Source organism: Pectinophora gossypiella, chromosome 4 (genome assembly GCF_024362695.1).
Source record: "Pectinophora gossypiella chromosome 4, ilPecGoss1.1, whole genome shotgun sequence".
NCBI lineage: Eukaryota > Metazoa > Arthropoda > Insecta > Lepidoptera > Gelechiidae > Pectinophora > Pectinophora gossypiella.
The window spans coordinates 14,866,952-14,883,442 of NC_065407.1; the positions used below are offsets into that span (position 1 = coordinate 14,866,952).

The 16,491-nt window shown below is 36.1% G+C and overlaps 1 protein-coding gene across 1 annotated transcript in view; it reads right to left on the reverse strand.

Moving 5' to 3' along the window:
- Nucleotides 1–799: 799 nt before the first annotated feature.
- The window catches only part of LOC126382401 (uncharacterized), an 85,504-nt gene continuing 69,812 nt past the window's right edge, over nt 800–16,491 (reverse strand). Inside the window, exons 4-7 of the mRNA XM_050032250.1 lie at nt 6,444–6,613; nt 3,376–3,447; nt 2,623–2,707; nt 800–2,195 (exon numbers count right to left, since the gene is read on the reverse strand). Of these exons, the coding sequence (XP_049888207.1) occupies nt 2,640–2,707; nt 3,376–3,447; nt 6,444–6,613 (310 nt within the window). The 3' untranslated portion in view covers nt 800–2,195; nt 2,623–2,639. The remainder of the gene's footprint in view (nt 2,196–2,622; nt 2,708–3,375; nt 3,448–6,443; nt 6,614–16,491) is intronic.

Here is a 16,491-nt window from a genome sequence, read left to right on the forward strand (position 1 = left end):
AATAAACACGTTGAATTGACTCTACATTTTTGATTCCAAACGCCGGTACGACAATATTGAAGGAGTAATCAAGCAGTGGATGAATAACCGCCTGTGAGCATTCCCATCTTCGCTGCAGTACATATATGTAGCTAAACTACGTCAAAGGGTCTTGTAGCAACTTGAAATCTGATAACAAGTTGGATAGTGGCCTCAGGTGTTCATTAATCCGGTATAGGTCAGCGCAGTGGACTAACAGGCAATAATTACTAGCTCTTCGGAAAAGGTAGCTTCGAAGCTTCGATGGACCCAGTGATGAAAATGGGTATGCGAGGCCTAATATTCCTACTTGTAACCAAACTAGGGATTGCAAAGTGATTCTTGTGATATGCCCTCACCTGGATTCGAATCCGGGGCCTCCGGGTCGTGAGTCCAACGCTCAACCAGTGCACTACAGAGGCCGTTAATAAAGTATATGGCCGACCTCATTAATTCCGTCACGGTAATTACTTATCCACCTGTGGCCTCTGACATGGCTCATGTACGGCAGTACCACAACACCAGGAGCTTTAGACAAGTTGTAAAAGATTTAGACTATCAACAGTGACAATGATAAAATATATGGGATTGTCATTTCACCTTATGTCAGCATAATAATTTTGTCAATCCAATCAATGTTACTGTTCTAAGAAGAACAAGAGAGAGTAGAAGAGAAGACCCTTACTGTTGATTGCCATAATTGTTTGCAACTTGGCTTACCCCCAGTATTAACAGTATCAGTGTTACTGTTGCTATAGGAGGAGTGAAATAAAGCAAAGAATTACACAACGATCCTTTTATTTATTTTAAGAAATCTCACAATAAAAGTCTTGACTGGATCTTATCCATAATCAGCATTATGCACAGCAAATATCATTATTCCTTTCTTACACAAACAAAAACTTACTTTTAGCCTAGTCATATAAATTCCATACAAATATTTACAAGTGCCCTTATTCATGAACATCGAATTATTAATGTGGTTAAGATTTAAATCATTACGTATTCTACCAATTTGGTGAGTACTTGCAGTGTTTACTTAAATACATTTTTTGAATAGACATGCATTTTTAATTTACAATAGCAAAATAACACGGCAATTATCAACAAGTCTACGAATAAGGGCTCAAATATTTTTACATTTTTAAATATTGTCCAAAATTCATATCGAATCGTGACTTAAAATTGAAATTAAATGAACTAAAAATGATACCCTGTTTACGAAGGGAACAACCCCTGATGAAACATGAAGTGACTTAAATAATTTCCTTAAATTTGTACAGGTTATACGTATATCGTCTCCCATAATAATATTTATAAATAAAACTTTGGTTTTCATTAAATGAATGAAGCTTACTCTTCAATGTTATAAATCGTAACTAAATTATTATACCAGGTTAAAGTTAAATTTCCAATTCAATAATTCAAAATATTCGTAATCAATTTTGAATAAAAATATCCGAGAATCGTTATCTGTTTAATTAAAAGGTCTAAATAACAGAAAAAAATATTTTAAATCGTATATCGATAACGTATACTGATATTTTTCTAAAAAGTAACAAGGGTAAACTCTCTGATTAGCTTTTACAACTAGCAAACGTACTGCTAATTTACACATGGCGTGTCTATTGTGGCCCGTTTTCACTGATTAGACATGAAACTGTTTCCAAACAAACATTTTTAACTAATGAAAAGTAAATTACTAACAACAACTATAACGCTTTCTAACTAGTAGTACCAAGTATCATAATTACTCAATCAGTTTTGTTGATCGTTTACACCATTTACGTAGGTACTTGAAGCCAGAAAGCGTTTCTTAGGCCTGGAGTTAAACTTACACAAAAACACCTGTACACTTTCTTTTTAAGAAATGCAATATTTACATTTAACTATCATTGGTTTTCATTATTAAGAAAAATATTTTTTTTTGAAGTTCATACTATCGTAGAGATGTACACTTAAGTAGTAACGATTATTATTTTAGCTTTTTAACACGCAGTAAGGTAATGTAGTACACATAAAAGCTATGACAATTATAAAATTTAGGACCTAAAAATAGTCCTTGCGGGATCACCGTTCACAGTTACATGGCTTTGGATTTTGGGACTAGATGACTAATGACGGTTCACTTACAGTGATCGTTTTTCAACTAGGTTCAGTGTTTGTTTGGACCTCGCCTGAAACAAAAAACAAATATATATTAAGATATTAAATGGTGAATTTGATTAGCTTATTACATTTTCAATTTATATATTTTCACAGGAATCGTTATTTAGCATTTAAATTCTAATATCACTATACGAGTATATTCGGGAAACGTTTTCAGATTCCACTTTCATAACAATTGTACTTAAAAGAGTAAAATATAAGATGCAGAATATCAAGAAGTGGTTCTAAAATATAATAAAAATAAAGATGTAATTAAAAAAATACATTAAAAAGTAAAAAAGTGGACAAAATAATAAACAAAGGTGAAATAAGCTCAACGCGTGAGACAACTGTGTTACAGCAACGTCTCTCAGACAAATTAGAAAACAGCTAGTGACAAAATTAATAAAAGATATATAAATATTTCCAAGTTTGGACATTTGAAATGTGTATTACCTTATTTTTTGGTTTCCTTATGTTATTAGAATTTGAGCTAACGCTGGCAGTAGCACTCCCGTGATGGCTGTGTAAAGAGTAGCTCCTGTAGAACATAAACAACTCTGTTAGTAGATGACAAATTTGCCTAACCAAATTAAGTAAGTTATCGATAGTAAAAAAGTGGAATTCCGTCGATTTTCTCTATTCAACTGGGAGTAGTGGCAAAACATTTTAGGCATCCAGCAGCTTATATTGTTCATAGTATATCTAAAAAAATACGTTTTTATTTGATTATGATGATTGATGTAGATGAGGCTGAACACCATGTCACCAGTTCTCAAATTCATCCCAGAACTTCGTATTGACAATAGTTTGAAATTTTCTTCTGATTGGGCTCAATTTCTGTATGTATGACATAAATTATTATCAGGGAAATTAAATAACGGTTCTCGAAGACACTGAAATTTAATCTTAAAGCTGTTGTCCATCCCTTAATTACAGCACTAATTGGAAGAGTAAATCGACACCGCTTCTAAGACTGTAGATGTGTTTATAAATAATGATCGGTAAAATGGATTCTGTTACATAGTTTTCAATTAGGCTGTTCGGACAAGCTTGCCTTGTAATGGCTTGTCAGCAGCATAATTAAAGAAGAATTTAAATAGTGACACCATACCATGTTGGTGGATGACTGTTTCTCCTGAGCAGTGACGATGGTTTTAGCCAGTTTTAATACTTCATGTTATAGATAATTTGATTTTAATGCTGTACCTTTTGAACCAACGGCTGCAGCCAATTGCATATCAGCAGCAGTTGGCATCTCTGGAGTGGTGCTGATTGGACCTGATTTAACAAAATAACATTTTTGTTCATAAAAATGTTCATAAAGTCACTTGTAGATCGTAACTTAATGTCGTAATTTTAGACAATTGGATACTACCACTAGTAATTACTATCATGCATATCATTGAGCAATCAGTGTTTATTGAGCCGCTAAAGCTCCATTGAGGTGCATTTGACAAAATACACACTATGATGTGTGCTAACTTACTGACCATAAAGAAGATAATTATTTATGTTTTTTTTTTCGAAATGTATCCACGTTTTCTACTAGACGACAGACGTCTTCCAAAAATCAAAAATATCTAGATGGCCAATGGCACACATCATTGTACTTAAGTAAATTTGTGGTCATTGGTTTAGCGTGCCTTCCCACAGAATCATCATTATTGATAATGTAAGTAATGGTTGAACGAAGCAAGAAGGTAAATAAAGTAAAGTAAGGAATCTTAGTGAAACTGATAAGTCTTCAGGGGCTTTAGCCAAGTTGAAAACGATTTCGAAACCGACAGTCTAATCGACTAAAATGTTTGGATTTGACGGAAGGTGACATATAAAACTCATGATATATTTTCGTAATCGTTCGTAAACTTGGCAAAGACAGAAGACATCAGGTTGCTTGTATTTTTCGTTCTAAAGTTACAAACACATATTTTCTTATTACATCGTTAATTTGCCAAATGATCAAAGTATTTAAATCTACTAACTGCTAGTTTGACCGAACCTTCCATTAAGTAAGTACCAACTAAAATTCTCAACATTTAAAGCATCTACGAGGATTCAAAGGGTTCAAAATATCCATCTTGTCGTTACAAAGCCACTAATTTAAATATTTAAGCAGACTATGAGCTTCTGAGATGCGAGTAGACCGACCTCATAATATGACTTTATTATGCTAAACTTGAGAAATTATTCACACAATTCTGATTGCGCAAACAAAGATGGAATAAGTAATCTTGCATTCATGTATTTTTCTACGAGTCTAGTTTACACAGAGCGGACTTTGCATAGGAGATTATTGTTCTGGTTTTGTGTTACATAACTTATCATTTTGTATAGCAGTATTATATTCTAAAAATGTTTCTGCTAACGAATATACCCTTACTGTAGTCAGGCACGCTATTTTTTATTGCTCACTGAAATCTTTTTGCGCTACCAATTGACCAGAGAATAGTGAATACTTAGTGATATAAATCTACAATAAGTCACATCAAATAAAAATAAAACACAGTCTTGAAAATAATAACTACGTTATCGACCTACCCAATAATAATATATCGCATAGTTTGCCAAAACAAATTAGCCCCGCAAGACCGCGTATCGTCAAAAAATACAAAAACTCAATCTATAACAATCCATCTTTCAACGTCCAATTATGAGAAGAATGCTTTTGAGGTGAAAATTACTTCGCCGGAACTACGAGTACCTAACAGGACATGTTGACTTTTCATTAAATGAACCGACAGATTTCCAAGAGGCACTTTAAGATTAAATCCAAATTAATATCTATTATAACTGGAGCTTCTATGAAAGCTATTAACACTATAAATATTAGGTAATTAAGATATCAATTTGCTAACTTTGCAAAAATATACTTTTATTATGTCTCGTAACATAAAAGTAAGTTATTTAGCTGGTAACAAGATGAAAAATCATAAAAAAGGTTCATTGTTTAATATACGAAGCTATGGAAAGTGGATTTATGATTGGCCATAAAAATTCAATACACATGGAAGCAAAGTTATGGGCGAGTTGCTACTTAATAATAGACTAAAAAAATATAATTTACTTCGAAAGAAAATTATTAGTTATTACTTCAACAACAAAAACAGTAGGTACTGTAAAAAATAATATGAGTAGTATAAGGAACATTGAAAAATAAAATGGAAAGGTTGTTTTTATGACGCAACGACATTATCTTGCCTGTGACCCAACGATAATTTTCAAGGCTTAGGCAATAACGTCTTATGTAAAGACACCCTAAAGAAAATGTTTTCGCTGTTGACCCACCCAATATTCTATTAAACGCGATTTTTTTCTACCACAATGGAGTTAACGAAGCATAAAATTATTCACAAGGACTGCCTGCAGAAAATGTTTCATCTCTCTCCAACAGTTTAGATAGCTGTGTACACAAACTTTTTGCTGATAAAAAGCTTAAATGGCCTTCTCGCAAATTATTCCGGGAATTGTTATTTTCATGCCTCCGTTAGAAAAAAATCCCATCCCTTATTCTTCTCGCTCCCACTTCTCGGCTTTAATGACGTTCGTCGACTTATAAAGCGGTTAAATTGCTTGTTTTAAATAAATAAACAGCTTTCTGTTTACGTCGTCACGTTTTATCCTGTTCGCGCGCTCTTAATTCTTAGTCTGCGTTTAAAAATAATAGAAAATGATATTCGCCGGCTGGTTATCACTGTGTTGTTAATATTATTCCGAAATTGGTCTTTTTAATAAAGGACGCGCATCAGTCGTCAGGGAAATATTCTTTCTTTTCGCGTTTCAGTAACGAAGGTCGAATATTCTTTAGAATGCATGTTGACCTCAACCCCTTTTACTGCTTTGGATAAAATCAGTAGCTGCTGAGTAGGCTAAAAGCCATATCACCTTAATTGGGAGGTTGATAAGGCCACATTGAAGCAATTCATAAAAGATTCATTGGTTGACATTGCGCACTTGTATACGCGCTGACATTTACAATGTTGCTTATTAGATGATTTTTTTCAATGTGGTGGTCTTAACCCCAAAAAGGTAAAAGATTTGTTAATATTTTTTGAAAATTGAAACTGCCTCATTAATCCTCTTTTCATTCTATTTATTCAAGTTTAACATATAATTTAACTCCAACTAGCACAAACAAAACGTTTCCATCTACACATTTCTGAAGCATTAACATTGCGAAACCCTCTTTAGTCATACTTACTTACTTAGTTTAGAAACTTCAAACATTCTATTACTTGCTACTCGGTACAAAGACGAGAAATGATAAAACAACTCACCTGGATAATAAATTGCTTCCTTCCTCACGGCGTACTTTGCCTGAGGTATTCTCAAGGTGCAGATGAATTCTGCTGGCGATGGTAGATCAGCGTCTCGTAAGGTGACCGATGCTACCGCAGAGTACCTCCCGTTGACCACCTTGAAGTTGTGGGCAACGCCATCCAGCCGCCTGTAGATAAAATAGCAAATAAATACATTTTATAGCTCGATTGTATTGTACAGTTTAGGAGCTCGGAGCGCAGCGGTTAATGCGCTGGGTCTACGATTGTTGAAGTTAAGCAACTTTGGCAAAGGCCGGTCATAGGTTGGGTGACCACAAAAAAAAAGTTTTCATCCGTGCCTCTTCAGTTTTCCGTGCTTCGGAAGGCACGTTAAGCCTTGGTCCCTCCCGATATTTGGTGGTGTAGGTGGGTGACTCCCGATATTTCGACATTGTTGTAAGTGCCATGATCACGGGATGACTGATGAGACTGGAGTAGATTAGGTAGATCCATAATTTTCTAACGGCAGACATATCTGTCTACCCTCTGTCTTTGCTGCTTGTTTATAACCGCGGTATGGTATGATAATAACCTCATCATCATTAATTTAAAAGTCACGCTCTGGTTGGTGTAGCATTTATATTCTTGTCTATCAAGGCCAATTCTTTGTTCGCCTTCTCTTCAATTTGTTCACTTTTTGGTATTCCTTTTCCTATTCCCTTTTACTTTCCCTTCTATGATGTTTTAATAATAATAACACATTATGAATATAATCAGTTGTATTGGTGTTCAGTCAAGCATAAAACCAATATCAATAATATAATAATTTAATATCTGTGTAAGATAATAATTAACTGAATACACGAATCTATCGATCGGACAGTAATGATGCTCCTTGTTTGAGGGAAAGAGATGGCAAGAGGCAGTAATGGGTATTGACAGACAGAAACAGCTGTACATTGTACAGAATTCAGGTGACAAAATTTAATGCACCGGGATTACTGAGAATTTGGTTGATTAACTGGTTTGCTACTAGGTACAGCAGTTTGTATTCTCAGAAAGTTATTCTTTCAATGTTTTATGGAACATTTACTTCTTTCCTGAACTAATATTTTGTTGTGAGTTCGTTGGCTTAAGTATCTACTAAGTATTATCAATGAGTACTATCATCCATGAGTTCGTACTCATATGTATGAGTTCGTCCCGATTTAAATTCCAAGATAAAAGCAGAACATTTCCGCTTTGTATAGGTGTATTCCTTAGAAAATTACAAGGATCTTTGTACAGAAACAACCTACCAATGTAGTGAAGAACTGGGGCCTTATCACTGAAAACGATCTCCTTTAGACCAACTTTATTTTGCGGCTTATTCTGAGTGCGAACCTTATTAAAAAAACTCACATTACCACTGATAACTATTTCCGTGACTATGTTATTGCTAGTTTTTGTTTTCTGATCTTTCGAATTCATCTGTTTCAGTTATTGTACCATATCTATTTCTTCGAATCTAATCCGCACCATCCAAATCCCCTGGTAGTTGCGGCTTCCGAATACATCCCGCTTAGGGACGGTACGAAAAAGTATCAGCGCCCGAAAGACATAATATACGATCCTGATCTGATTACTCTAGCCATAGAGGCGGCCAATCAGCTCGCGACAACAAACACTTTAGGTCCGACAGTGCCGGCGTGGTAGACGATTTCCCTCATTCAGCGCTTATCGCTATCGACACACAAGGGTTGATTAATTTCTTTTTATTAAAATTCATTAAATACGTTAAAAAGAAACAAAAGTGTTTTTGTTATTTTAGATCTGTCTTTATGTTGTAATCACAATTTTATAATTTATCTTTGACCAAGGAAACTACCCAGTTGTAGGTTCTACTAAAGTCTAATACAGACCCTGTGGTTAACTTTATCAGAGAATTTAGGACCCGCAGGAAATAACGTTTGTGCCCAATTTTCTCTTATGTCTAGCCATTGTCTAGGTACATTGTATGAATAGGTCTTCACCGTTCTACCTCTATATTAGGTTTTATTTTGGGGACAATGGTAGATATTATTTTCTATGTAGGGAAGTCTTAATAATAAAATCATGAGAAGCTCTCAGCTTTCTTGTTGATGAGTTATATGAAATTATGATAATAATAGGTAATATACTTACAGGTAAGAAATGGCTCTTACGGATATTTCGAAAGTAAGTATTTTGGATTTATTTATGAAGGAAAGTATAGCTTTCCGCTGGCGTAATCAGATACTTCGAAATTCTATTTGCTTCGATTCTGACACACTTCTCTTGTTTTTCTTCAGTAGATATAGGTGTCACTGTCACTAGAAATAGGTGTCAGTTTGTTTATGTATGTAAAGTACAGTTCAACCAGTGGGCTTAGCACCGTAAGCACGCGACTCTTTCTCGACGCGACAGAGATCATCTGTCTCTTTCTGTGCAGTACTGTGAGAGAGTGACGGGTGGCGTATGTCCAGGCGAGAAAGAGTCGCACGTTTACGGTGCTAAGCCCGCAGGTTCAATTACTGCTTTAGAGGGCATGTTAAACAGTCGGTCCCGGCTGTTTACCTAAGTGCGTAGTCATTAGAGGAGTCGTATTATGGGCCTTTGCAGGTTAATAGTAACCCTGAGATCAGGGTTGATGAGGTCGGTTATTGGTCTCACAGTGGTGAGAACCAGAGAAGAGAGGGGGTAGGGGGAGGCCTGTGTCCGGTGAAGGGATATATTATAATATATAAGTAGGTTGTTTATGTTATGTTTATATTTAAGTATATATAGTCTTTCAAAAGGTCTACTTAAAGGACTGGTAAAGTAAGGTATCTAACCAAATATTATTCGTCACAACAACCTAGCAGAGTAAATAGGTAAATAAGGTACAAATACAATTTTATGTGGTGAAGGGACATTTTAGTAAAAGGACGTTTTGGGACACTTTTGGGAAAAGGACTTAGACCTCCATAGCTTAATGCTCCCTTGAGATTTTGAAATACGCTCCCTTGAGAAACAAATATAAGAACGTTCAAAATGATCAGCGTTTCCTGACAACATTCTAACACGAAATGGGGGTTCAGAGAAAAAAATACTTGCAAAGTTCCCTGTTTAGTAAAATTAATGTTTAGGTTGAAAGAGTTGCGTTCGTTTTGATAATTTTTTAACGAAGTTTCAAAGTAAAACCCAAGTTCGAACCGCAGTTTTAGCCACAACTTCCTACGCGTAGAATTAGCTGGAACGCACGTTTACGATGCATGAATAATGGAGCACGAGAATTCTACGGGACATAATATATGAAGGCGGAAGTTCGTTCAAAATATATTATACTTCTTCTATCATTACTGCCTTGTAGGCACATGCCAAAGAAACATGCGAGTCGTCATCATAATCATAACAGCCTATAGACGTCCCACTGCTGGGCACAGGCCTCCCCTCAATCAACCGGAGGGGGTATGGAGCATACTCCAGCACGCTGCTGCAGGTGATTTTACGGCTAATAGACGGGCTTCTATCGTGTGGGTTGTGAGGTGAATTACCAACCTCATCAACCCTGGTGTCAGGGTTACTATTGAACCGTCAAAGTCCCCTGACATGACTAATGTAACGAATACGTATTTACATCAGAAAGTAGTAACCGGGACCAACGGCTTAACGTACCTTCCGAAGCACGAATCGTCTTACTTTCGGACAATCAGGTGATCAGCATGAAAAGTCCTTACCAAACAAAGGACTGTCTCACAAAGCGATTTCGACAATATCCCCATCGGGAATTGAACGTGGACTTCCAGATCGTGAGCCTAACTCTCAAACCACTAGACCACGGAGGCTTCTCGGTCAAGTAATATAACATTTCACAAGCTCATATTATATCCCAATGAAATAGACAAAGGTACATCCATCGTAATCTGTACTAAGTACCCACACCTCACTGAGCTTTCTGTTAGAGCAACGTGATAGGTGGTGAGCCGTTTCGCAGTCTGTAACGGTCGAGCCAACTGTGTTACTGAAAACTGAACTTAAGATTAATTAATAACTGGGTCCGAACTAGCGCTCCCCGTTTGAGAAGCGCGTAAAATATGTGCATATGGTAAAGCAAAAATCAACCTTATCTGTTCTGCGCATAATGCTGTACTTTATCACGTGTGTGAAACATTTACTCGGTCGAGGGCATTGTCATATAGAACACGATCAAATGCTTGTTTCCTCGTTCATGACGTAAAATCCGAGAGAGGGATTTGTGTGGAGCGATTCCTACATTGATAGACCGTTGTTATGGGCGATAGGCTGCTCCCTTCTCACCATAAGGTTCATAATATCTATATTAGGTCTTCGTATCAACGGTAGCTGCAAGTTGTCTTTGATTATTTGTGACTTACCCTATTAGGAACTGCGGGCGTAAATGTATTTGTGTAAGTATATTATCATCACATGATAAAAATCATGATTTTGATGAACAGAAACCTTGGTGACGTGTGGGTGTACAAGGTGTTAGTGACATCGTAACGAAAACTTTAATGGATAATTCAGACCATGATTCTGAGTTGATATCACGTGGAATTTTCTGTCGCAAAAGTATAGAACTCAAAATAATAAAAAATTAATTATTTTTCGACAGTAAATTCCATTTGATATCGACTTAAAATCATGGTCTGAATTATCACTCAAAGTTTTCGTTACGATGTACTAACACCCTGTATACTTCATCTAGCGATGGATGTCTAGCTACCCCAATTGGGATATTGTCGTGAGCTTATGTTATATTATGTAATGAGTCAATCAGTGAGTGTATTAGAACTTTCCTCGTTATATTTGACAGAGCCAGCCTTGTATACAGACATATATTTTCCTCGTGTTTTCTTTCATAGGAAATCTACTTACTTATTTTGCTAAAGCCACTTTTCTGTAAATAAGACGTTCTGACATAAAAGTAATACTGTTTCAGAAGTAAACACGTTAATAATGTAAATAGGTCTCAAGTAAACATTATCTTATTATTATTATGACTCTTAATGAGCTTCATGATATTAACAATAATATTATTTTGTACATAGCAACTCGTAATGATAGTACATTATCTAAATATATAAAAGGAGAAACTGACTGACTGACATATCAACGCACAGCCTTAACGGCTAAACGTAGGCACTTGAAACTTGGAAGGGACGTAGCTTAGGTACCGTAGAGGTGCACTAAGAAAGGAATTCCTGAAATTCCCACGGGAACGGGAATTAGCGGGAAAATCCTTTTGTATAAAAAATTTAAACCACTTAATTTAGACGCTTGAAATTTGGCATGCAGGTACCTAAGTAAACTTAAAGCTTAGTTGCAACAATATATTGCAAAATTCCCACGGGAACGGGAGTTAGCAGGAAAAAAATATTTGTATGAAAAAATTTAAACTGCATAAGTTAGATGCTTGAATTTGACATGCGCTCCCACACACACAAAGGTCGCGGGTAAAAGCTAGTAATTTATAAAATGGGACAATGTGATATGCAGGGCGTTAAGGACACCATAAGGAATACTGAAGAGGATGATTCAAACCATGATTCTGAGTTGATCTGAAGCTGAACTGAAAATATTTAAAAAATCTTAATTTTTCATGTTTTTTTTTTTGACGGAAAATTCTACTTGATATTAACTCAGAATCGTGAACTGAATCATTCCCCTCTGTATTCTTTATAACGTTACTAACATCTGAAAGTGATAAGTGATCATAAATGTAAGTATAATGATTGTAGAAAATGTGCGTTATTTACATTGCATTGCATCGGTTTTGACATATTGTCACTTTTCTCACGTAGAATGTTAGGTCAGTGACTGAGCTTACCAACCAGGATTGGTTGTAAAGTTTGTTATCTGAATTATTACTGAAACGCCAAGAGACTGACACAACTATAATGAAGCTCATTTACCTTTCATAAAAAACAAAATTACTTCTTCGTTCACAAGCGTTTTGAATAAGTTTCGTAAAACCTTTTTAGCTTACGAAACTCTTGAAATTTTAACAAAGCATAATATATTTTGAAGGTAACACGAAAGTTGGCACGCCTGTATACCAGGTGGCGCTAGAAATTCTCCAGATTTAATCTCGAACCCTAGAAATGCTGCCAAGTTCCTTTCACGTTGAAATTCATCGTCAATTGTGCTGCTTTTACAAATTCGCCGATCATAATGGAAACTTTTCCATTTATTCTGAACAGCATCTTTGTGTAGAAAACTATTCGAACTTAATGTTTCTCGATAGAGTGTTTGTACGATAAGATGCAAAAGTCCAATCAGTTTCTTGCAAAATAATATATTAACTGGCTACACTTAAGACCTCCTGGTTACATGTCGTGTCTGTAATAGACCGAAAATACCTACAGACATAAATTTTATAGTTATGACAACTAATGGTTGCTAATTTCACCACTGTTTACAAATAATTCGCTGGGCTCAGTGATTTTCCTTTTGCTCTTTGATTGTACCTTTTGAGTAGGTACTTTTAGGAATACCTTAGGCGAACCCATCTCTTCTCCTATCGTGTAGGTTGTGAGGTCGACCTTAGCAAAAATTATAATTACCTAATGCAGAATCTGCGACAATTGCGCGGCGGTTCATCATCATCAATTTTAGAGCCACGCTCTTGTCGGTGTAGCATTTTCCATTCCAGTCTATCAAAGGCCAATCCCTTGACTTTCCTATAAGACACGACGTTAACCTTTTCTTGAATCTGTTCCATGCGCGGCGGTTATATAATTTTATTTTATATTGGGTAATAACCCGATAGAGTTAAGTTGACAGAACACGTCAAACGATGCATATGAGCGAGATGCCTATTTTATTCGCCCGGGTTATTCATTCATTTTAAAATAAACAGTTGTCAATCATCCATCCCTTTCCTTTTCGGCGGATAAGAAAATGACAGTTACAACTTTAAATAAAATTAGAATGTGCCTGTAGAAATCGGGGCCAGTATAATATTTTGTCTTCGTTTTGTAATAAGACAGCAAATATCTCCTTGGCGCTGATATAACCCCAGGAAGACGATGATTAGTGGTTGCTTAACCTGAACAATACACAGGTCTAGCTTTTAATGAAGCTACTTTTACAAAAATGACTAAATTAGTAATTTCAATAATAAAATGCAAAAGCGCTGCTTTATAAATGACATCATTATGACCAGTATATTACGACCGAAAATTAAATCCGCAAGGGTCAATCATTAAACAATTCAAAACACTGAATATTAATCAGGAATTACGGATTCACAGATTTTAATACAAATATCAGTTCCAAGCTAATTTAATAGGAAAATTCACTAGAACTGAACACACTAATCATTGAACTCAAAACGTTTGATATCAAATTTGGTAGCATATAATACGACAACTTCCCGCAATGCGGTTACTATATGCGCTGGTAGCTTATGCATCGAACTGCATCCATTTTATCTTGATACAGCTTAGCCTAGCCGCGAGAACGTCTGATGCCTAAAACGCCGCTTAATAAGAAGGGCGAGGGAGATCATGCTTATTTGGTCGTTCGTCCTCGTCAAGCGATTGGGTGGAAATTAGAGGGGAATCACAGGAAAGAGAAACTTCACTGTTTGAGGATGGAAACGGATTTGGTCGGATATCGGGGGAATAGGTGCTACGTCGGGACGTGTGTGGTCACAGTGGGAGGATTATGACACATGTTCATAAATTTGGCTTGGGACTTTATGTAGGTTTAATGCTGTTAAGAAGCGGTGGTGTTATAATAGGGTATTTAACAGCGTCAAAGATAAATTATAAAATGCTAATATTTAAATAGATGTGGGATATAGAAATAACACGGGATATTTTAAATATCTTTACACCTTATATTATAACAAAATCCTTTCAACCGACCGACATCGCCCGAAAGACTCCCCTTTCTTAATTTTTAAAACTGCCTTACGTCCCATTCATTATCCTTCCATAGTATTCTCACTTTCCTACATAGAAACCAGTTTAAGAGGATAAAAAATCAAACTCATTTTTCTTTTTATCTTATTTTCTAATTTTATTTACGAATTAAGTAACAATAAGTACTTCTGACCGCTCTTATTGATGATCCCACAAGACAGTATTTCCATACAAATACTTGCCAAAGAAAACGTTTCGTAATAAGTAATTCGTTATAGATTCTATGACAAATCGTATGGTGGCGAGTTATCAATCAATCGCCGCTCGAATTGGGTCCGTTTACGTGAAGATTTGACAGTTCTGGTTTTATAGAAACGATCGCTTGTCCGATCTTCCAATTCGTGTATTATGTCGAAATTGAGTTCTGTCTCTGCTAATAAAGTATATTCGATTTGATTGATATTCCTGGGACAATAAGACTGTCTATCGTTTTCAATAATAATTAATTTGCTACATAATTAGTGTTCGTACGTTCTACTTTGATATCTACCTACACATTACAAAGACTATAATTTCAGCCACATACTTAGACTTAGAGAGATAATTAATTATTATTATCGTGGTTAGTAGGTAATCCAAGTCTGTCCCAGAAAATTATTTACTACTGTACTGTTGCGACGACGCAACGCACAGGCCACGCCCGTGTGGACTCACTCCTAGATCGTAAATGTGAAGCAAAAGACGTAATTGAGCTACAAGGACCAAGTTTATAAACAAGTTTGAAGCGGGCAGACTAGTATTATAAAGATCAACATTGAGTCAGGTAAGGGATCTTCCTCACCGCGCGATTCGATATCTATTCTGATCTGCGATATGAAAGTACGGTTGGTAATATTGGACCACGTCTAACATAGTCCTTATTTTTTTTTTTTTAATGACAGCATTATGCTTTAAGAAATACTTGCCCGAAACCCACCTATAACCCACTCAATTCTTCAGGCCAGCTTTATTGTGTGCCGTGTGATCAGACCTTGAAGTCGAAGTTGGGTTTCGCCAGTCACATCAAAACCCGCCATAACAACACCTGAGTCGCCGTTTGGACGACATGATGATGATGATGTTAAAAAATACACAATCTTTGACGTTTACTAACAATGTATACTAAGGTGTCATATTTTACAATATTCAGTTATTTCGATGATTTTGGCTTGTTAATAATAAATGAATAAATAGTAAATGTTTCACGAACTGCGTCGCGCCGTTGGGAAGGTCACTTAAAGATCAACATTAAGTAAATCTACTCCTATAGGTACAGCACTCACTAAATGAAAGTTCTTGTTAGTAAATCAAGTTTTCGTAAACTTGATTTACTAACTCCAGGCGCTCAGGTTTCCATATTGGTTAATGGTACATTTGTTAGTTCCGTACATAACATAATAACATAAACTGCCTATATACGTCCCACTGCTGGGCACAGGCCTCCCCTCAATCAACCGGAGGGGGTATGGAGCATACTCCACCACGCTGCTCCACTGCGGGTTTGTGGAGGTGTTTTTACGGCTAATAGCCGGGACCAACGGCTTAACGTGCCTTCCGAAGCACGGAATCATCTTACTTTTTCGGACAATCAGGTGATTCAAGCCTGAAAAGTCCTTACCAAACAAAGGACAGTCTCACAAAGTGATTTCGACAATGTCCCCATCGGGAATCGAACCCGGACCTCCAGATCTTGAGCCTAACGCTCTAACCACTAGACCACGGAGGCTGTTAGTTCCGTACACTGTCGATTTTTGGACATTTAAATAATTTGGACTACTTTACGTGCCTATGAAATTTGTTTCATCCTACACACTGGTAACTAAAAGGCCACATTGAAGCAATTCATCTAAAAAGAGCGATACTGCTATTTGACATTTATTGAATTGGTTTATAAACAAATGTCAAATTGCAATATCTCTTGCTTTTTAAGATCAATTGCTTCAATGTGGCTTTTCAAGACCCACTGAATTATATCAGCGACAAGTTGATCAACTAATCTTTTAGACTTGTCTACATATTACTTGTGGCTTTGCCAATGTTTTTACGAATCACAAAGATGATATTGTCGAAACACTTAATAATGTTCCTTTTGGACAATCAAGAGATATCCTAATATCTAAAACCATAAACAAAAACGCTACAAAAGAACATCTAGGGCC